Source organism: Taurulus bubalis (genome assembly GCF_910589615.1).
Source record: "Taurulus bubalis genome assembly, chromosome: 8".
Taxonomy (NCBI): domain Eukaryota; kingdom Metazoa; phylum Chordata; class Actinopteri; order Perciformes; family Cottidae; genus Taurulus; species Taurulus bubalis.
In genome coordinates, this window is record NC_136596.1 from 11,052,764 (window position 1) to 11,075,340 (window position 22,577).

Genomic DNA, 22,577 nt, shown 5'->3' on the forward strand with positions numbered 1-22,577 from the left:
GTTTTATCATGTTTTGAATGCCACTATGATGAAAAAGAGGTGACGTGTGCAATCATCCAAAGATATCTCTGACAAATTAAATCAATGAAACCATCCTGACTATCTTGCATCAGCACTACCAAAGTTACTGTGGACAAAAGCTGTGAAAATGTTAGTAACTGAAGTGGCTGACTTCTGTTTACAGCTTGGGGCAGGTGTATGCGGAGTCTGATGATGGGTTTCTGGCAGCCGGTGACCAACCTTCGAGATTATGTATCCCAGAATCCTCCAGGGGTTACATTTTTCCTGTGTCTTTTGACTCTGGCCATCTCTTTTATCTGCCTCAGCTCTTACAGCTACACACACACTCTGCCTAACCCTGACACAGCAGAGGTAATGAACTTATTCAATTGTTCTTAGTCCTTATAGGAGGTGTGTTTCTGTGCAAATCATACATTGTATTCTTCTTTTAGGACTGGAACCTTCTACTGTCCTCATTATCTCAGTTCAAGCTGTGTGTTAAAGCCAATGCAAGTTCATCTGAGCCTGTATTGCCAGTCCCCACTGCTATGATGGATAGAGACACTTCAGTTGACTCCACAAAGACTCCCTCTCTCACCACTCTGCAGGTCAAGGTTCCTCTGGCAGTGATTTCTAACTCAAACAGTGGCTCCCTGAAATACCTTGGTTTAGCCACTGCCTTTAGAGCTTGTCAATTACATCTTGGAGGTTGGTATTGGGGTGTTTTGGTTTGGTTGTAAAATAAAGTATAGTGTTTGTATAATCCATGATCAATCATTGTACTCCCCAGGCAATGAGATTGTTAACATGACTCTAGAGTTTTTACCTGGAAATGATGCCTACACCTGTCTCACCATAACTGCTCCAGTGCACCTGCTGCCCATGAGTCTGTAAGTTTGTTCAAATTCTTAAGTGTGTGTTTCTAAGATTCCATAATTTACATCACCAACTACTAAGGTACATAAACATAACATTTGTCAACTTATGAATCTGTATTTTTTTTTTTTGTCTTTTCATGCAAAAACTGTTTTCCTAAATGAAGTCTTCCGCCAGAGTGCCCTGTATTTGAGAACAGCGTTTCACTCATCCATGTGGAAGCGGGCAATACGCTGCCTACAGCATCACAAACCTGCTACAGTCTACACTCAAGGAATGACCCTACACTCACTGTCATGTTAACACAGGTACAGCATGTCACACATGCACACGTAACTTGCTCAGCCTTAATATACAGACACCATCTTATCATATGTCTGTCATCCTCTGCTTTCATTCTTTAGGAGGAGCAAAGGGTGGCAGTGCGACATCTGTTGGAAGTCAGTGTGTGTCTCCTCGGAATTTGCGTGATACTCTGTTTAGCTGCTAGTATGACACCTTCACTAATACGGCGCTACCATTGGAATGGAATGGATCCACAAAATGTTAAAGTAATTTCTTTTATATCTGAATATGGTATGAATATTTCTGCAAATACTGTTTTAACCTAACCTTAATGTTTCACATTATTTGCAGGAGCCCTTGATGGACACCTGAACATTTTTCATCCGCTGCTTCCAAAAGAAATTTGTTGGTGGTGGAAAGAGAAGGGCAAGTTGTGTCATTCCTTTTAAAGGGGCACCCCACCTATTTTACATAAAAAAAGAAGTTTACACGTCATGGGGAGTAAGTACCTAACGGCTTCTGTAGCTCTGGAGGAAGCTTGTTATAGCCTGAGAAATGAACTCTGTTAATATCATTAGGGTTATCCATTTGGGTTTGAAGACTAGATATTTATGTAGCATCCAATTAAGTGAAGATAATTCAGATTTTGTAGAATCAATTCTGAACGTTTCTAATACATCTCTCACAAGTTTCTCAACTTTATGAAAGTGCAATGCTTAATCAGTGGTGGATCCCTGTTATAAGACACTGTTGTATTATAGAATATCCAAAACAGAGAAACATTGTTGTGATAGAGGAGGTGTATATTAAGTAATGGGACCATGGTGTGAGGGAAATATTTTTTCAACTGGAAATGCCTACACACATACATTTACTATGCAATCTATTATGTGCAGTGCGTGCTATGTTTACTTCATTTCCCTAATTTGCCAGAATGACTATCAGTAACTTGTGGGAAATGGGCAATACAGGCCATTTGTATTATTTGTTTAATAACAAAGAGTTAATAGGACACTTACAGTGTGTGCATGTAAATTACCAGTATTATGAACTGACATGTCATGTAGATTCTGAGGAACTCACTCAGAAACAGATAAATGGTCCAGAAGATATCCTGTTTTAAAACATTATTTTCCTAGTTTTAGCAAAAGTGAAACGTTAATAGTAAAACAACATATTACCAGGTTGCAAATATGATTGAGAAGTTAAGGTACTTTACATCAAAATGTGAATAGGCTATGAATTTGATTCATGGTTTTAATGTTTCTTTAAAAAGACCAGAAAAGTTCAAATATAGCATACCTGACATTACCATTAGCATTTCCAAATGTAGGGTGTTTTGTTCTGGAAGGCACTGGTTTCTTTTTAATGCAGTATAAAAATCAACCAACAGAGACTTGAAATTTGCTTTACGTTTGTTAATATTATATTATGACCCATTGCCAAAATTGTCTGTATTGTCAATTATGATCAGTTGTCAAACACACAATAAAAATAAATGTTTCCTGTAAATCGGTGTTTTACGTATGAAAATACATGTATAAATGTAATGTACATTGTCATTGATTAGAAGAGCCACCACAGACTGATATGTACCGGTATGTCCACTTGACTACGTAGTAAGTTTCTGCTCCAATCATTGTGACGAATCTCTGCAGGCTTCTTTCCTATTTGTTGATTGTAGAAAAATAGAGGCGGGATTTCTCCAGACTAGAGGAAAACCAAGTAACCGCCGTCGAAGTGGTTGGATTATTCGAGGCCTGCCGGATTGTTTTATGTTAAAAGGAAAACTAAAACCTAACGATATAAAGTATGTATTCTTCCTTGGACGGAATATTACACTAGCGCGAAGCCACGACAGAGTTGCCGGCATGTCAAGCTATCTGCAAAGTCGGTGGACATGACTTGATGAGGCTAACATCAGCTAGGTTACGTGTATCCACAGTGTGAAGCTAGCTAGCGAGCTAACGTTAGCTAATAAACACTTTAAAGACGCAAACGTGTGCGAGCTAACCTAACGTATGTTAGCCGAACGTTAAACATTAATACCATTTGCTGCATAACGTCTGAAATGTTTATATCATATATGATGGTCACCAAACATGATTAGGCCTCGACCAGTAACTGACTTGTGCATAAATACATGAACGTGAATGTCTTCTTAGCTAATACTTTGACCAGAGGCGTTCTATGCCATTAAAGTGTGTTGTTCACAATCAGGCCTCACACGTGGTACCCTTCACGTAGGGGCATACTTATCAAGGTGTGGGTGTTAACTTGTCTTCTATCACTTGATGTAAACAAAGCGTCTACATCAACTGCTGTCACATCATGTATATGGTCTTAATTAATGGAGTAAGGCACCTTGTAGGTAACGTTGAATTATACAAGATCTGTGATCGTTTTCTTTTCCCTTTCAGGATGAGAATTCTCTTCTAGAGCTGGGTTGGAAAGGAAGAAGACCATAAAACGACCAGAAACAAAACTGGAAATAGTTGTGTGTGGCAATGGCCTACTCCAACTACAGAAATCTGAGCAGGGCACAGCTTACCTTTGAGTACCTGCACACAAATTCGTAAGTACCCGCTTGCTGGTATTTCAATTTGCTTATAAACTTGGTACTACACATAATTGCTTTATAGGTAAATGTAAGAATGCATGCTTGATAGTAAATGAGTTAATACATTGGAAATGACAATCTAGTGTTCTTTTTTCATCGACACATAGCTTGCAATAGACTTGAGGAAATACAAGTTGTATAACTGAATAACAATCCCACGCAGAATAGCAATGTTATGATCCGATGCTGGCAACAAGTATGTCGTTTAAATCATCTTTCAATGATTAGCTTGCCCTGTTAAATCCTTTTTACATTAATTTACTAAATTAAATGAGTGGTCTGCTTTCAGGACAACCCATGAGTTCTTATTTGGAGCCTTGGCGGAGCTTGTGGACAATTCAAGGTACTCATAATAATTTGCAACAGTTCATACAATTGATGAGAAATTGTGCAGGCTGGAAACCTTCATTAGCCTGATATATATCTTGTTGTCTCACAGTTGGTTTATTTCTTTCACAGAGATGCTAATGCCACACGGATAGACATCTACACAGGTACAACTCACAATAACTCACCCAATTTCACCCAATAAAACATTCATTAATTTCTCCTAACATAACTTTTTCACCTTCCTGCTTTGCTGACAGAAAAAAGGCCAGAGCTGCGGGGTGGCTACATGCTCTCTTTTCTGGATGATGGTATTGGAATGGACCCTAGTAAGTGCTACTTTTATTAAATCACTTCAAGCTAGTTTTTAGTTTTTGTATTTCGTGATTAAAGGTACTGTTGTAAGTCCATTTTTTAAGTTTTCTGATACATTTGTTTCGAGTGTGAAACATGATGATGACCACCTTTCTTTTACTAGATGAGGCAATGCATGTGATTCAGTTTGGAAAGTCAAACAAACGGTCCCCCGAGTCCACTCAGATTGGCCAGTATGGAAACGGACTGAAATCGTAAGACTCTCACCTACCTTGTGTATGATGACCCTCACCTACACTAGTGTTTGAATAATTTTTCATCCTCAAAAATATTTTTGTTTTCACAGCGGCTCAATGCGTATTGGGAAAGACTTCATCTTGTTTACAAAAAAGGGCAACACGCTCACTTGCCTTTTTATGTCAAGGACTTTCCATGAAGAAGAGGGACTGGATGAGGTCAGAGTCAACTGCTGGATAGAGCTTTTGAATAGAGGTCATCATTGTTAGGGATGTGTAAAAGTTACTTGGTTACTATTTGTGCCTAATTTATAGTGTGGAAGTGCAGTAGGAAGAGTGAGCAATGCAGTTTCACATCTGCTTCATCAGGCTCACTTTTTTTAATAGTTAATAGCAATTTATTGTGAATGCACAAAAGCAAGTGGTGTATATGCTACATAACAATGCAAATGTCAGCTGACAGGCATTGGATTTAGCTGCATGCCGTTTCAACTATGTGAACATCAAGATAAATAACAATGCGCACTGTGTTGTTCTACAAGATGCAGATGGCCAGTTCAGTAAGAAGCTATATTGCTGTACATTGTGGAGGAAAATGCTGCTATATGTGTTTACACCCAGAACATGTTGCTTTGTTGAAGAAAATTGCAATAAGTGGGCCATTTGATGAGATTAGTTTTGCTTCAGTTCCAAGGCTGCTTGCTTGGTTGTGTAGCTATAAGAGATAGTTACTGGTTGCCATTTTCTTATCCTTTTACAAGCAGCAAGATGTTTTCTTCTTCTTCTTGTTTTACATTTTTGTGACACTTTATTGTAATAGATACAAAAAATGTGTATTAATGTTTATTGTTTCGTGTACGTACATTTTTCTGCTACACAGCCAACAAGGCATTCTAAAACTAGATTTAAAAAAAACAACTAATTTTATTATGTTTAATGTCTCAAAGAACTCTTAAGGATTTTGATCCTCTCTCCTCAGGTGATAGTTCCCATTCCCTCCTGGGATCTGTCAACCAAGGAGCCACTGACCTCTGACCCAGAGAAGTATGCCATAGAGACAGAGCTGATCTTCAAATACTCACCTTTTAAAAATGAACAGCAGTTGATGGAGCAGTTCAACAAAATAGAAAGTAGCAGTGGTAAGCATATGAATGTTTGTCTTCATGTGAAGAGATTAATTTTACAATGGCAATACAAGTTAATAGCCACTACTTTGAAACATACATATCACTGTCTCTTAAAAAACTTTTTTTTAAAATATATATTTTTAATCTTTATATTTAGATTATTACAATTTCACACAAATCCTTAATAGAATATTTGTGACGTGATGACATCTTCAACAGACATAAATGAAAATTGCAACTTGACTGGTTGGCGAAGGCATACAACCACGTGGCAGTAATTCTAGTTACTGTTTAGTTTTATGGAATGAGATGATTGATAATGATTGCAATGCTTACTTGTGTGTTGTCTTTTATTAAAAGGCACTCTTGTGATCATCTATAATCTGAAGCTGATGGACAACAGGGAACCAGAGCTGGATGTAGACACAGATCACCAGGACATACTGATGGCTGGGACACCTGTTGAAGGATTGTGAGTGACTCCATTTAACCATGGGATCACTAACCCTAGGTGAAAGGCTGTTGATTGTATTGATAAGTCTTTTTTTTTTTTTAAATGATGTCTGTGCACTTCCTTCTCTCATAGGAAGCCAGAGAAGAGGTCGTTCAGGGCGTACGCTGCTGTTTTGTACATCGATCCACGCATGAGGATTTTTATCCAGGGACATAAAGTCAGGACCAAGAGACTGTCCTGCTGTTTATATAAACCAAGGTATTGTGATTACTCACTTATACTGTGTCTGTAACTACTGTAGTCCAGTGACATTTTCATAAGCATACTTGTTTTGTTAATAGGGTTTATAAATACACATCAACTCGTTTCAAAACCCGTGCTGAGCAAGAAGTGAAGAAAGCAGATCACCTTGCTAAGCTTGGTGAGTCAGTGAGGAAATGGGTGTTTTCATTTATATTTTGCTTTTGTGTTGTGACTCCCTCATGCTCATCAGTTAACAATTTGGTTGTTTATTTCAGCGGAAGAGAAACTCAGAGAGGCGGAGAGTAAGCAAATGGCTTTGGAGGCCAGATTAGGAGATGATCTGTCAAAAGATTCACGGGTATGTCAAAGAGGATATTTGGTTAATCTTTAATTGCAAATATGGTTTTGTCTATGTAAACAAGCTTCTAATCTGAAACAATCACACCATTTTTGTCAAAAAATGTGATTATTCAAATCTCCTACTTTGATTTAAGGTTGTTATAGTATCTCAACTGATGTCTCCCTCTGCCCTCTCTTCCTCTAGGCAATTCTGAGAAAGGTTCAAGATTCAGCCATGATGCTTCGGCAGGATTGTGAGATGAAGAAAAGGATTCTCGAAGCTAAACAGAAGTATGATCGACAACATTATAAAACCTTATTTCTCCTATTCATGGATTTACAAACTGTTAAAGTACAGTTTTGATTTCAACCCCATGGAAAAAATACAGACTAGTAACTTGAAAAGAAAAAGCTTTACACAACGCTTTTAATCGCATTGTTTTGCTGGGCCTTGTGTATATCCCGTCAGTCTCCCAACACTTTCTTGTTTCTCAGAGCATTAAAGGAGCCAAAGGAGTTGAGTTTTATATTCGGAGTGAACATAGGACAGAGGGACTTGGATGGGATGTTTGTGTACAACTGTTCTCGCCTCATCAAGATGTACGAGAAAACAGGGCCCCAGCTGGAGGGAGGCATGTGAGTAATATGAACATAGAGATTGGAAGCTGACAATGTCTGAATGATTAAGATAACTATTTTACAGTTATGGAATTTGTGTTTCAGGGCCTGTGGAGGTGTGGTTGGAGTAGTGGATGTCCCATATGTCATTCTAGAGCCTACTCACAACAAACAGGACTTTGCTGATGCTAAGGAGTATCGGCATTTACTGAAATCCATGGGGGAATATTTAGTTCAGTACTGGAAGGACTCTAACATTGGTGAGTTTCTCTGGATTGCCAGATTTCCATTTGTTGCCAACACGTATCCTGCTCGATTCAACATTTTGTTTTTCTCCATCTGTTCCTCTTGCGGTACAAAGTTTCAAATTGAAACCATTCTCAGTAAGGCCAGTAAAGATGTAATAAATAATGTGACAGCATTTTATTTATAAAATGGTTGAAAGTCAAAGCCTCGTCCTGGTTGCATTACACTGCCTTACCAATCTCCCTCCAGTGTGCACACATTTGCAAAGTTGCAGTAAGAAACAAGGAGGGAAGTGCTCACCTAAAAAAAAAAAAAGGCCACTTTAAACATTTTGCTTGAATAACTTTATTTAAATGAATACAGTATTGCCGTATGAAATGCTGACTGTGTGTGTTTTGCAGCTCAGAAAGGCATAGTGAAGTTCTGGGATGAGTTTGGATATCTGTCTGCCAGCTGGTCTGCACCTCCTTCATCAGAGCCGACATACAAGAGACGTCGTGCCATGGAGATACCACTTACTATTCAGTGTGGTAAGTTACAGATCCATACACACACAAACTGTATCTCGAGAAACTAACTTACACTGACTCTCATTCTGCGATGTATTTTCAGATAAATGTTTAAAGTGGAGAACACTGCCATTCCAGATGGATGCTGTGGACAAACGCTACCCAGACAGTTGGGTGTGTCTCATGAACCCTGACAGCTCCCAGGACAGGTACACACAGAATATTGTTTTATAGGATATGTCTTTAAAGTAGCTATCTGTGCTATGGTGTTAGTTAAATGTGTTGTGTAACACATATACTGCATGCCTATGTAATGTTCCTACATGCTATATATTGTGTGTATTTTGTGTTTTAGGTGTGACGCTCCTGTACAGAAACAAAATTTGCCATGTGGTGTTCTGAAGAAAGACAAGCAGACAGCTGAAGATAAACGGAAAGAACTGGCAGAGAAAATCAAACAGCAGCAGGGGAAACTAGAGGCTTTGCAGGTACCTCATCCTCCGCTCTCTCTTTCTGTCACTCTTATGTGTAATAGCACATGATTCATTGTATTTTCTCTTGTTAGAAAACCAACACTGTCAAATCGGCAGCAGATGTGAAAAAGCTACCACTTGATGTCAGCATGAAACCAACAGAGAGCTCCTCTCAGGTAAAACCCTTGGTGGTTTCTAATTCTGGGTCATTTTTTGTAAATACTCCTTTATTCTCAGTTGCTGTTCAGCTACTAAACTCATTTTATTGTTGATGCTGGTAATATCAATGGAAATATGAGCGTTAACAGGAACGTTGGTAATACAATGCAGGTGAAAACAGTTTGAAGTGATGTGTTCCAATTTTATGTCCCCACACTTTGGAACATATTTTACTGTTGAACTGGAAATAATGTCTACTTATAAAAAGGCACACCTCAAAATATGTTGTCATCTTCTGAAAGTGAAGTGAAAGTTGATCAGAGCTAATTTAACAGATTTTTGAAGTTGTATATAACCAGTAACCTGCTGGCCAACATTTGATTGTGCTGTAAATGCTATTCAATACAGATTTAAAAAAGTTCCTGTACTTCATAATGACTGGTGATCTTGTTTTTCATTTGTTTGTTGTGGATTTCTCATGTCGTTGGTTCAGGCAACTAGGTCTTCTGAAAGGTCCATCACACGTCCCCGCTCCCCACCGCTCCCAGCTCACCTAAAAAGCACCCCTTCATCTCGTGCAGCTTCTCAGCGCCCCACCCGAACACCTGTCCCTCTGGCACCACCATCCAAAGTCGAACCATCCAGGTCCAGAGGTGCAGCAAAGCATCCCTCACCTCCAGCAAAGCCTGTACCAAAGGCTACAGCCAAAACTCCCCCGTCCAGCCGCAGCTCTCGGGTAAGCTACGAGTTTTAGGAAATACTTTACTGATATTACAAAGTACCAATGGAAGGCTTTGTTGTGAAAATCTTTAATAGTGATATCTTTCTCTTGACATAGAAACCTACCAAAGCATCAATGGCCAAATCATCACCGGCCAAATCAGCTGCACAACGCAAGAGAATTATAGTCCAGGACGACAGCGAGGAGGAGGAGGAGGAGGAGGAGGAGGAGGATGACGACAACGAGGAGGAGGAGGCGGGGGAGGAGGAGGAACAACAACAACAACAACAACAACAACAAGAGGAGGAGGAGAGTGAGGAGGAAGAACCACAGACAAAGAAATCCAAGATGGCCGCAGCAGCTGGTAACCGTGGGAAAGCGATAGAGAAAGCCTTACCTGCCAAACGTGGCAAGTTGGACGAGGTAAACACACACGAGTTAAAGTAGACTTTCCTTCATCAGGTCAGAGAGATTGTAGCTCAAATGATGGGATGGCAAGATGCTGACTTTAGTGTTAGCTTTATATATTGAGGAAAAGAAGCAAGTGCAGGCATTCCAGGTTGGCTAAGTAGGTTACTGAACCTCCAATCAGAGCCCCTCTGCTTTTGACTTTGCAGGTAAAGACCCAGAAGAAAGGAGTTTCTACTCCTACACGGCAAACACCAACTACACCAACTTCTATCCCTAAATCCCTTTCCATGCAACAGCATGGGGCTAAAGCAAAGGTAGCTTTACTTAGTCCCTCTCTCTACTACCCTCAAAGAAAGCCGGGCTGCATCTGCTCTCACAACCTCTAACAATCAGGACAATTTAACCTTTTTTGTGATCTGGGTGTATTTTCTTTCCTCTAACAATCCTCTCTTGAAACTAAGGTTTTCGTATTCTTCTAACAGCTGCAATCAAACTTGGCAATCCCACCCAATGCCTGAGATCACATTGGGACTTTCACTTCTTTGATTAACAGGGATGCAAATCATTTCTTTTAACCTTACTCTTTCCAGTAAACTGTTTCTCACTGCAGTGGGAGTAATGGTTGTTTTGTTTTTGCAGGCATCTGAGAAGCCCCCTCCGGAGGAATCGGAGAACGACACTAAAAATGCTCAGAAAGGTGAGATGATGGACAGCTCTACACTAACATGTCTCGCACATGCAACTGGAAATCAAAAGCTGTATGTATATATATATATATATATATATATATATATATATATATATATATATATATATATATATATATAAAAATGTCTACCTTTTTTGTATTTTTTTTCCTCAGATAAGGGTCAGCTGGTTGAAGTACGTGTCAGCAAGGAGTGGTATACAGGCAAAGTCATTGCTGTTAAGGTGAATAAACAACAACTTTGCTGGAAAGTGAAGTTTGACTATGTGCCTATATCCACCCCTAAAGACATGTGGTAAGATACTGCTTCTGTTTTGCTGCATTCAGGGCACATTTAGTTGACTTCACAGATAATTAATATCCTATACTTGTATGTGTGTTTGTGAAGGGTGTTCAAGGGTAGTGATGATGTCCGGTTGATGCGGCCGCCATCTCCAATCTCTCAGACACCTGACACCCAACAGGAGACTGAGAAGGGCCCGCCACCCATGGAGCCCGACACTACTCAACCAGGAACCAGTCGAGAAGTGACTGATAGTCTCGTCACCATGTTGAGGTGAGCTAATTTCAATGAACTTGTGTTGTTAAATCACTGTAAATTATGACAGCCAATGCACATTGTTTCATAATACTGTGGTGTGTTCACTGTGCAATTTGTGTTTCCAGGACAATGTTGCGTTACTTTTTCCCTCCCGCTTTTCGAATCCCAAAGGACGATGTTAACAGCATGACGGCTGAGGAGTTGGTGGCCTTTCCTTTGGTGAGATAAAAAAGAGATGGCTCAATAGACTGATCCTTAGGTTAGAATACATATTGGAAAAAACAAATATGACAAGCAAACAAAAAACACTTGTGACGAAGGACAGAAACATTAGCATGATCGCATGATAGCTGAGCATTGAAGGCATTGAAAGCAATATAATGATTAGAGAGTGAACGACTGTATCTACCGGGAAATTGGTTGTGTCGAGCAATACTACACATTGGAGTAATACTGTGTTATCTTGTTAACTATTGTGTTGTGCTTGTCCAGAGTATTGAGTGCCAGTGTATTGTGCTTTTCCTCCTCCTTTTTAGAAAGAGTATTTCCAGCAGTATGAATCAGGTCTCCAGTCTTTGTGTAACTCGTACCAAAGCAGAGCTGATGCCAGGGCCAAAGCTGTGGAAGAGAAGAGCAACAGCAATGAGGTCAAACTGAAGGAGGCAGACGAGAAACTACAGAAACTACGAACAAACATTGTAGCACTCCTACAAAAAGTACAAGAGGTAAGATTTCTCTATCTGTACTTATTGGTGGTCCAAGACAAAGGAGATCACACAGACAAAATAGTAGATACCCCTCTTACCTGTCTATCAAATAGAATATTTGTTATGTAATTGTCATTGTTTGCAGTAAGTAATGTTTCATTTTTTCCACTTTTAGGACATTGACATAAACACCGATGACGAGCTTGACGCATACATAGAGGACCTCCTTACCAAGGGTGATTAAAGAAGGCCAACGAGAGAAGAGTACGTGCACATGAAACAGACTGGCAATTTTCATTCCAGCCATCTTTTGTTGATGTCTCCCAAATGACTCATCTTTGTGTGCAGAGGTGGTTTAATCAGAATGTAATGGGTGTGATCTTTGATTTTTCCAGCATTTAATCATCACTAGTGCGCTCTTTAAGTTTTGGCAGGTTCTCTGGGGTTTCTACATTGTTGGGTAGTTGATGGTGTTCTCATTAGTTCTGTTTATACACCTGCTTATATATGTTAATCTATGTTTCTTTTAAATAATTTGTGACGGTCTCTTTATATAGCCAGCTAATGCTGTGACAAACTATATTTGTTCCCTTATTTTGGTCCATTGTCTGGTGGGAATTGGACACACTAAGTGACTGGTCTGTGCTCTGCATTGCAGCCTGTACTAAAACATTCACTTTTATTTTTATACACTAAAAACATGTCAGTGTTGCCTCTTACCTTCCTCCATTCTGGTCTGACGAGCAAACCAGGTTCATATTTTACGGTTGGGCTGTGTGCCACGAACGAGAACTATTTACTGGGTTTTATCAGTATGATTATTCCCATATATCCCTCCTGCATTTAAGATATGACTGTTTTGTGTTTATTTTTGGAAGGAAAAAAATGTGTCATTCAGATGCAAAGGTTATGTGTTTATAAGTATTCAGTGCCTGTGTCCTTCCTTTTGAACAGGTTTTTAACATGTCATGGAAATGTTTTATGAAACGGTGCATGCATTCAGTCTGTTTGTTCTGATTAGAGCAAAGGATTCTGTATTTTTGACAAATCTTTACTTAAAACAATAAAACAGGTTCAGCAACACCTTTTGATGAACGTCTGTCATTGCCTGTATATGTTAAATATCAAAATATTGGTTGTGGAAGATTTACAGAGTTTTGTTTGAGCATTGAAAAATATAATTTGAATTGTTCAATACAACACTAATGTTTCTTTTATGAAAACTGTTGCAGTGCACTGTAGGGATGATCCAGAGTAATAGAGACACTGCTTCTGAATGAGATATTTATCTTTTTAATGTATAATCTAATTTCCATTTATCTAAATTATGAAGGCATAAATATATATATCTTAACATCTAGGAGAGTGGGATCAAAATTATCTCCGGCAAACTTTTATTTGCCATGTTCTGTTAATGTTATTTGAGTGGACCCTTTTGCAAAGAACTGAGCTTTTATTTTGAAGGCAAGAGTCTGCAGCTGTCTTGAACGTAAACGGTGTTTGGGCTAACTTCAGGTAAAATTGCGAACGGTAATCTTCTCTTACATCTATGAAAGGCAAACGTTTGACATGATAATTCAATGTTATTAAAGCAATATCGATGTAAACTGTCTTAAAGTGGTAGTCATTCAAGAACATCGTTGACGCCAGCTCAGCTCGTTCACGGTTGAGATTGTCGCTATACTCCGCAGTTTGAAAAGGGGCCAAGTTAACAGCTTGAGCTGGTCAGGTTGGCTACTTGTTACCTGTATTAAATACTAGACTACAAATAAATCAAACGATACAAAAGGACTGAGTAGTGTAATGAACTTTGACCCACTTCGGCGATCCCCATCGTGAGATTACTTCTGAGCTAAGTTAGCTTTCATTTCAATGCTGCATGCACATTAAATCATTCGTAGTTTACTACACTGCGGTCAAGTGAGGCCACATTCGCCGAGTGAGCCGCAGTTGCAATTCTAAATGCACCTCTATTCAAGGTGTTACGGTACGGGGGCCAGCTCAATGTCACAATATTCAAACAGCTATAAAAACAGATCCATCGACTTGTACATAAATATTCCACTGCAGGCTTGTTCAGGATGACCTCTACTATGCCCATGTGCATGGCCTCAAAATATTACTGTACAGTTTTTGAGAAAATTGAATTCAAAGTCAGCTTGAATTTCATAATGATATTCATAATTTCACAATATCTCAATATTCAAACAGCTATAAAATCAGATCCTTAGGTTTGTACATAAATATTCCACTGCAGGCTTGTTCAGGATGACCTCTACTATGCCCATGTACATGGCCTCAAAATATTACTGTACAGTTTTTGAGAAAATTTAATTCAAAGTCAGCTTGAATTTCATAATGATATTCATAATTTCACAATATCTCAATATTCAAACAGCTATAAAATCAGATCCTTAGGTTTGTACATAAATATTCCACTGCAGGCTTGTTCAGGATGACCTCTACTATGCCCATGTACATGGCCTCAAAATATTACTGTACAGTTTTTGAGAAAATTTAATTCAAAGTCAGCTTGAATTTCATAATGATATTCATAATTTCAAAATATCTCAATATTCAAACAGCTATAAAATCAGATCCTTAGGTTTGTACATAAATATTCCACTGCAGGCTTGTTCAGGATGACCTCTACTATGCCCATGTACATGGCCTCAAAATATTACTGTACTGTTTTGGAGAAAAGTGAATTCAAAGTCAGCTTGAATTTCATAATAATATTCACAGTTTCACAATATCTCAATATTCAAACAGCTATAAAAAAACAGATCCTAAGGTTTGTATATCGATATTCAACTACAGTCTTGTTCAGAGGGACCTCTGCTATGTCCATGTGCATGGCCTGTAGATATTACTGTACAGTTTTGGAGAAAGGTGAATTCAAAGTCTGCTTAAATTCCATAATGGTATTCGAAATTTCACAATATTCAAACAGCTAGAGAAACAGATCTTTAGATTTGTATATTGAAATTCTACTGCAGTTTTGTTCATTGGGACCTCTGCTATGTCCATGGCCTTTGGGACACAATTGAACAACATTGTTGAGGAACGACAAAACATGGCACTTGAATTACTCCGCGCATCAGGTGTGTGACAGCTTTTCTTCATATTAATTTATACTGTGATATTGTACTACAAAAGATGTAACATGTCTATAATTCTTTTCATTAGTTTTTGACATCGAAACACAGTGTGCCATGTGTTCGGCAAAAAAGCCACCCACTCCGAGGCCTCCAGTCACTGAATGGGTAATGTGTTGTTTTAATTCATTTGATTTGTGGACCTAAGTTTTAGTTTTGGCATTTTGAAGATTTAATTGACAGTGGACAGGAAATGAGGGGGTAGAGAGAGAATTGGAACGTTATGTAACAAAAGTCACCATCCAGAGCCATATAAATAATCGCGGTTCACCCCTCCGCCATTGGGACACCCCTTGTTTTAATCTCGGCAATGCAAACAAAATGGTTTATTTTGTTAAAAACTTTGAGGAATGTGTGTATTAAAAAAATAAAGAAAACATTGGACAAATAGACTTTATTGTCCATCCGAGCCACTCGGATATGTCCATGTACTCTGCCTTGCTATTTTATTTGCATTTCTACCATGGCAGCTGTAAAATTAAAATAGTACCTGTGCTATAGTTGATTGTCAGTCAATCAAAATAACATTTTACAAGCGATGAACATGACAATAAAATTAAATATTTGTTTAGAAAAGGAAAAATTGCAAATAGATGCTATTTGCGTTTGGGGTGAATTCATGTTTTAATGAAATTCTCAAATTCAATTGTTTAATTTTTTCTTTTTCAGATTCAGTGTGATGCATGTAACAGGTGGTTTCATGCCGACTGCCTGCAGATAAACAAAACAAAACTAGAACTGATCAAATTTTTTTATTGGAAATACATTTTGTGCAAATAAATCAACAAACATTGTTTATTGTGGTTTTGGGGCTCTTTTTATATACAGTCCGGTCCTTTTGGGGTTTTTCCATATGTCTCGTGTCTCCTGTTGGTCTCTGTTACGTGTGTGTTTGTGCGTGCCGTGGGCGGGGCTTACAGCACCTGGGCTCATCTCCACACCTGCACATCATCTTCAGCACCTGTCATCTCATCAAATCCTTCCTGTTAAATACCCCTGGCTTCCATCTCTCCAGTTGCCAGATTATTTCACCATTTCAATGAGTATGTTGACTTTGGGCCTCTTTTAGTCCTTGCAATGATTTAGACTACTCTTATGCTTTACATTGTTTTTGACTGTTACTAACTCCTGTTCCCTGTGCCCAGGATTCCATGCCTGCATTCCTGCCCAGCCGCCCCGTCACTTCACCGCTCAACATGCATTCAACTCCTGCTACACCCAAATCACCTGTGTTTAGTAAATAAAGTCCATTTCGTCACCCTACCTTGACGTCCCTGTGTCTGCGCTTGGGCCCTACCCTAACAATATAACTATTAATATTAATGTATCTTTATACAAAATGACTAAAAAGACAAACGCTTCCATTAAGTGTTGATTCTCAATTTCGACGATCAATTCGATAATGTCTACGTAATATTATACGACGTCTTAATGGGCATAGCAGAGGTCCCCCTGAACAGTACTGCAGTGGAATTTCAATATACAATCTAAGGATCAGTTTCTATAGCTGTTTGAATATTGGGGAATTATGAATATCATTATGAAATTTAAGCAGGCTTTGAATTAAATTTTCTCCAAAACTGTACAATAATATTTGGAGGCCATTTGGAGGCCATGAACAAGACTGCAGTGGATTTTTGATATACAAGTCTATGGAACTGTTTTTATAGCTGTTTGAATATTGTGAAATTATGAATATCATCATGAAATTTAGGCAGACTTTGAATTCACTTTTCTCAAAAACTGTACAGTAATCTTTTGAGGCCATGCACATGGGCATAGCAAAGGTCACCCTAAACAAGACTGCAGTGGAATATTTATGTACAAGTCTATGGATCTGTTTTTATAGCTGTTTGAATATTGTGACATTGAGCTGGCCCCCGTACCGTAACACCTTGAATAGAGGTGCATTTAGAATTGCAACTGCGGCTCACTCGGCGAATGTGGGCTCACTTGACCGCAGTGTTTACTACACATATAATTACGTGTATGTGGGACGAGTAGTTCTTACTTGAACTGGGTTTTTTCTTTATCAAAGATAACGTTACGTTACTCTATGCAATAGTGTAGTAACGTTAGTTGACGTCAGCTACGTATTTTAAAATATATTGTTATATTAGGGGACATTCCAGCACTTCTTTTTTGAATAACGTTACACAAAATGTGGAAGCAAAGCACTGTGCTCTCCCTGACAGGGCCTCGTTCAGAAGAAAGGCATTTCAATCTCTTGTTGTCGGTTTGTGAGTGTTTTTTATGTGTTTATGTTGTTTATGTTTACTGACCGACTTCTAGGAATAGTTTCAACAAAGTATTGTCATCAGAAGAAATGTCTGTTTATATTATATTGTAAATATAACCTGCTTCAAAGTAACATTACTTGTAGTTGAACATAAACTAACCTCAATCATGTGGTGGTATTCATATTTAGTGTTAAATGTTATGTTTTTGGATGATAGATAATCCTGTGAATTGCTCAATGAATGACACCCAGTAATATGTTTCTCCCCCTACGGCCTTCACACAGCTACTTCATGTGCTGATCGTCCCCCTGCAGGTCTTGAGCCATGTCTGTGTGCTCCGCCCTACTGACCCGCCATGTAGCTGGAGGCTGCTGCAGGGTGTTGTGTGGTGTTCCTCCACCGCCGGTCCACATCAGATTAGCCAGTGTCGCTGAGCCAGGCACAAGAGGAACCGATGAAAAACCACTCTGGGAGGCAGACTGGTTCTTGCCGTTCTCTACAGCCAAAATAGGATCTTTCTTTCAGGAAAGACCAGTTCTGAAGAACCCCTTTCTAGAGGATGCCTTGCTAAGAGGTTACCTGAGGAGACACCTGCCCCAGGAGGTGAGGAGGGAGCACAGCTGTGCCATCAGCTGCTGTTGGAAATAAACTACACATAAACTGAGGACTTGTTCATAATCTGTGAAACTGTATGTTTTTACACTTGTTCACAGGCAGCTTCATCTGACTTGTGTGCATTTGGAGAGCGTGTGGCAAATGAGGTGGACGTCTGGGGTCGAGAGTGTGAGGTTACTCCTCCACGGTTGGTGCATTTTGACCCGTGGGGTCGCAGAGTGGACCACATCATAACCTCCTCTGCCTGGAAACGCATGAAAGACCTGTCTGCACAGGAAGGGTTGGTTGCCATTGGCTATGAGAGGTCCTTTGGGGAGTGGAGGTTAGGAGTTGGAGTCGTACTTCCTTTTACGGTTCAATAACATTTGGGGGAGTTTCTAATAGGATAAATTGTTCTAAAGGAGAAACTAAGTGTAATTGTGTGTGTGTGCTTTTTTTTCAGTCGTGTGTATCAAATGAGCAAGTTGTACATCTTCTCTCCCTCCTCTGGTCTCTACACCTGTCCTTTGGCCATGACAGACGGAGCTGCTAAGGTCATACAGGTGTGTCAGAAAATTAAAAAAGACAATCACAGGAAGCCTGTTTTTCATGTTTTTACAAGATCATGTGTTTGACAGTAAAGGGTGCAGCAGGATGAAGTGAAAGTTCCTTTCTTGTAGCTATATCTGAAATGATATCGCAAATTGGTTTGGTATGTTTGACTGTTTTATTTTTAGCTTATTAACATAGTGTTTAATTATTTGGCTGTACATGTGAAGTCCACAGGTGTTTCATGGCCAGTAGATAAAGCCTTTAAACGTTTGACCACCCGGCAGCCTGAGCATTTCTGGACATCTGGGCAGTGGATGACCGAAAGACAGGGTGGATCTGATGTGGGTCAGTAGTGACACCCCCAGTTGTCTTGCAGTAACCAGTATCAACATTAGTCAACAGATTAAAGACTACATTAGTACATAATTGATCACTGTTTGTATTTGAAAGAGCTTGTGAAAGTTGTTTAGGTGTCTTCAAGAAAAACTTCTGAAATTGTTATTTTTGTTCCAGTGATACTTCATTATTTTTACTTGAATTATCTGTTGAGGAAATGTGATGAAATACTTAAATTAATTACAAGACTTAACTATCGCATCATGAGTTTCCTCTCCCTGTCTTGCACCCCCCCTCAGCCAGTGGCACAGAGACGGTGGCTGTTCCCCAGTCGGACGGTTCATACAAACTACACGGCTTCAAGTGGTTCACCTCTGCTACGGACGCAGACATGACTCTTACCCTGGCCAGAGTGCAGGACGGAACAGGAGCAACCATAACGGTGCTGCAAACATCCAATGACATCAGTCATCACTCGTCTTGAATGACTTGGAAAGTGATTTAAATACACTGAATGTGTGCTTGTTTCTCTCCCACAGGGCAGCAGGGGTTTGTCTTTGTTCTATGCAGAGGTGAGTAGAGATGAGGATGACCGGCTGAAAGGTATAGAGGTTCAGAGACTGAAGGACAAGCTGGGCACGAGACAGATGCCAACGGCTGAGTTACTGCTGGACGGCCTGCCGGCACACAGGGTCAGTTACACATCATCAGTTATTGAAGTAATGAAAAACTGTAGATTTCATCTATGGTCGATGCAGATAAGATTGATGCCTGTGAAGCCACACCGGGTCAGCTACAGCTCACTTTTTTTATAATAATGCACGTTCTTTTTCCATGCTCCATTACAAATATTATTTATATTTGGAAATACAATACTACAAATTAAGGAAACTGGACACCATCGAAATGCCTTTTACTTGCGATTTAATCCTTTTATTGAGGCAATGCCAGCTGATTTGTTTTGGCATTAAGTGAATGTCAGTATCTTTTCCCCCCCTCTCTACATGTACAGCTCTCAGAGAAAGGGAGAGGGGTGGCTTCCATAGCAAACATGCTGACTATCACCCGGATACACAACAGCATATCTGCAGCAGCCGCCATGAGAAGGCAGGATACTGCTCGTACTGCCGCACTGAACCCTGCACTCATTTCTAAAAACACGCTATAAGCTGATTAACTATATGTGCGTTTGTGTGTGTTCACAGGGTGGTCCAGTTAGCTCGTGACTATGCCACTCGCCGCACTGCCTTTGGAAAGCTTCTTAAAGACCACCCGCTGCACATGCAGACTCTCGCTAGGATGGAGGTGAGCTGGTGAGGGGCTGAACAAACTAACCAAACTCTATGCCAAGTTTCCCATCATGCCTCACTCATGCTTGCTTCTAAAATGGACAGGTGGAAACCCGTGGAGCTTTCCTTCTGGTGATGGATGTGTGTCGTCTGTTGGGCCGAGAAGAAAGCGGCATGGCGAACCAGCATGACGCACACCTGCTGCGTTTGCTCACTCCTGTGGCCAAACTGTACACTGGGAAGCAGGTGACCAGCTTGTGCACATGTGCAAACACTCTCTGTTTTGACAGTAACCTTACTGTCTGTTTTGTTTTGTGTCAGGCGGTGGCTGTGGTGTCGGAGGGTTTGGAAAGCTTCGGTGGACAGGGCTACATTGAGGATACAGGGTTGCCTGGACTACTTCGTGATGCACAGGTAAGGTCATTACATGAAAAAGCAACAGTGTTTTACAGTTCTTGCCATTTTTAAACTTCCCTGTGTCTTTCTCTCAGGTTTTGAGTATATGGGAAGGAACCACAAATGTTCTGTCTCTGGACGTGCTGCGCTGTGTGGCTCGTAGCTCAGGAATGGTTCTTCACGCTTACTTCACGCATGCCAAGGTACAGAGTCAGGGAAAGATCCTGTCAAACGATTTGAGCAAGAATGTGTCATGCCCTTGTTTTGTTCTCCTTGTAGGCCCTGCTTGCAGGTGCATCAAGTGTTTCCTCATTGGTGCCGGTGGTGAAAGCAGTAGATAGTGCCCTCTCTGAACTGGAGGACTTTGTTCAGGTAGCAGCTACAAGAGCACCTGACTACCTGGAACTCGCAGCCAGAGACTTGGCCTACAGCCTGGCTCGCATCTACACAGGTGCTAGGATCACATACACTCTTCTCCTTCAAAAGAATACATCCCCCATTTAGCATTGTACTGTTGTCACATTGTCAGACTCTACATAAACAGCAAAATTAAATTGAATGTGAAATCGATGGAGCAGAACCAGAAAGTATTCCATTCACTCTTCTTCCTCGCCAAAACCTGGCACTTACATTATCCACAATGCAACTCCATCACTAACAGTTTGGTCACATTATGCTAGTAGCGGCTAATTTATCCTTGAACTGCTTGCCTCGTGCTGAGATGCGTCTGCTACACTAGTTCACATCGCACTGTGAGCGAGTACACTCACTTCTTTCTGACTCAAGTGACATTACTTAAGGCCATTTATAAGACTTCACGCAGCTCCCACTGGAGCCTTAAAAGTTAGTATTCCTCCATCTTTTTTTGCACATATGCACCCAGGCCCTGTCAACAGACTTTGATATATGTAAAATCTGAGAGTTCTCCTTTAACATTATGGCTGTTTTCAGGTGCCCTTCTCATTGACCATGCCTGTTGGGAGGGAGCCTCTTCATCTGACACATATGCCGCTCTCAGGTAAAACAAATCATCAAAGGAAAGTCACATTTGCGCTTCTTTCTGGTAAAAAAAAAACAAAAACTAATTCTGATAATAAAAAATAATTAAAAAAAACTCAATTTTTGTTTTCCTTTATCAGGTGGTGTGAACACGACTTGTGCCCTGTGGCAACTAAACAGGCGAGAGGCTGCTATGATCTCAGAACAGCGGCACTTGATGCTGCACTTGTGTATGACTGGCCCATCCAAGGCTGAAGGTTCACTGATAGCTGATTAACCTCACCAGATCTAGTCACTGTCTCCCTCATTATATTTAGAAATAATAAGGGCAAATAAAAAGCACAGAAATCAAACTGAGAAATGTGTATCTAACATAATGTGATTTTGGTATTTTGTATATTTACTTCTGTATATGAAGTACCTGCAATATCTATTTTTGTCTTATAAATAAGGAAGTATAGATTTACCATTTATACAGTGTGAAGTGGATAAAATAAACATGGCTCCAGGCTTTTCACGTTCAAAGTCATGACTAGTCTTGCATAAATTACACTTTTAGGACAAGATTAAGCAAAGATCAACAAACCACTAATAATAAACTAGAGCACAGGTCAGAAGTAAGAGCAGCAAGAGGGAGTTTTACATACAGTACATGCTGCCTTCTCTACGGTTGGAAAAATTGCCGCGTGAACTCCTATCTGTTCAATAGGAGTATACTACTATCTTTTAATAGATATATGACCTTTGCAGTTTTACAAAATATATACACCAGCTAATTCTTTTAAACGGCACTATGATTAATTATATTGTTAGTTCACTTTATTATTGTTGTATTGTGCCAAACTATATCTGAAATTAAAAAAGCGCAAAGCAGGCTAACAATGCTTCGTAGTGGTGTATAGCAGCTTTTGGGGAAATAAATTAATAAAGAATCTATTCTCGATTGTTTTTCTAGATTATATTTCAGCATCCTCTTTTTTACGAGGAGTCCGTGAATGCGGCGCGCGTTGGTTGGAAAAACAGTAGGTGGGGTTTCAGGCGAGAACGTACACCATGTACACGGACATTGAAACTAGGCGAGCAGTCTTTAAACCACACTT

The 22,577-nt window shown here is 39.8% G+C and overlaps 3 protein-coding genes across 3 annotated transcripts; all 3 read left to right on the forward strand.

Annotated features, from left to right (window-relative positions):
• Nucleotides 1-210: 210 nt before the first annotated feature.
• Nucleotides 211-2,661, forward strand: LOC306739813 (transmembrane protein 248; the record flags this gene model as incomplete). Its single annotated transcript, XM_079221874.1, has 6 exons — nt 211-372; nt 453-708; nt 791-890; nt 1,043-1,184; nt 1,281-1,427; nt 1,513-2,661. 6 exons carry the CDS (start codon nt 211-213, stop codon nt 1,531-1,533), a joined length of 828 nt encoding a protein of 275 aa, XP_079078000.1. The 3' UTR covers nt 1,534-2,661.
• A 243-nt stretch (nt 2,662-2,904) lies between these two features.
• morc2 (MORC family CW-type zinc finger 2) lies at nt 2,905-12,990 on the forward strand. The gene is made up of 28 exons (XM_079222166.1): nt 2,905-2,971; nt 3,582-3,736; nt 4,071-4,124; nt 4,241-4,275; nt 4,369-4,437; nt 4,587-4,677; nt 4,770-4,878; nt 5,639-5,798; nt 6,147-6,258; nt 6,373-6,498; nt 6,582-6,661; nt 6,759-6,841; nt 7,028-7,113; nt 7,318-7,458; nt 7,546-7,700; nt 8,088-8,216; nt 8,299-8,404; nt 8,551-8,683; nt 8,761-8,844; nt 9,321-9,563; nt 9,666-9,971; nt 10,166-10,273; nt 10,599-10,656; nt 10,822-10,960; nt 11,054-11,221; nt 11,332-11,425; nt 11,743-11,931; nt 12,089-12,990. The coding sequence occupies exons 2-28, from the start codon at nt 3,669-3,671 to the stop codon at nt 12,155-12,157; spliced, it is 3,195 nt and encodes a 1,064-aa protein (XP_079078292.1). The 5' UTR covers nt 2,905-2,971; nt 3,582-3,668; the 3' UTR covers nt 12,158-12,990.
• A 4,645-nt stretch (nt 12,991-17,635) lies between these two features.
• On the forward strand, nt 17,636-21,806 carry LOC306740342 (acyl-CoA dehydrogenase family member 11; the record flags this gene model as incomplete). The annotated part of the gene is made up of 14 exons (XM_079222478.1): nt 17,636-17,914; nt 18,025-18,248; nt 18,369-18,468; nt 18,685-18,806; nt 19,097-19,235; nt 19,333-19,485; nt 19,806-19,900; nt 19,999-20,098; nt 20,188-20,328; nt 20,404-20,496; nt 20,574-20,681; nt 20,758-20,929; nt 21,430-21,496; nt 21,618-21,806. 14 exons carry the CDS (start codon nt 17,636-17,638, stop codon nt 21,730-21,732), a joined length of 1,908 nt encoding a protein of 635 aa, XP_079078604.1. The 3' UTR covers nt 21,733-21,806.
• Between the last annotated feature and the right edge of the window lie 771 nt (nt 21,807-22,577).

What these genes read in the sequence shown, in the direction of transcription:
- morc2 (XM_079222166.1), top strand. Translation starts at nt 3,669, where the DNA reads ATGGCCTACTCCAACTACAGAAATCTGAGCAGGGCACAGCTTACCTTT. An exon ending in TCCACCCCTAAAGACATGTG is followed by an intron (nt 10,961 to 11,053) that starts GTAAGATACTGC and finishes GTGTTTGTGAAG; the next exon opens with GGTGTTCAAGGGTAGTGATG. An exon ending in AGTTGGTGGCCTTTCCTTTG is followed by an intron (nt 11,426 to 11,742) that starts GTGAGATAAAAA and finishes CCTCCTTTTTAG; the next exon opens with AAAGAGTATTTCCAGCAGTA.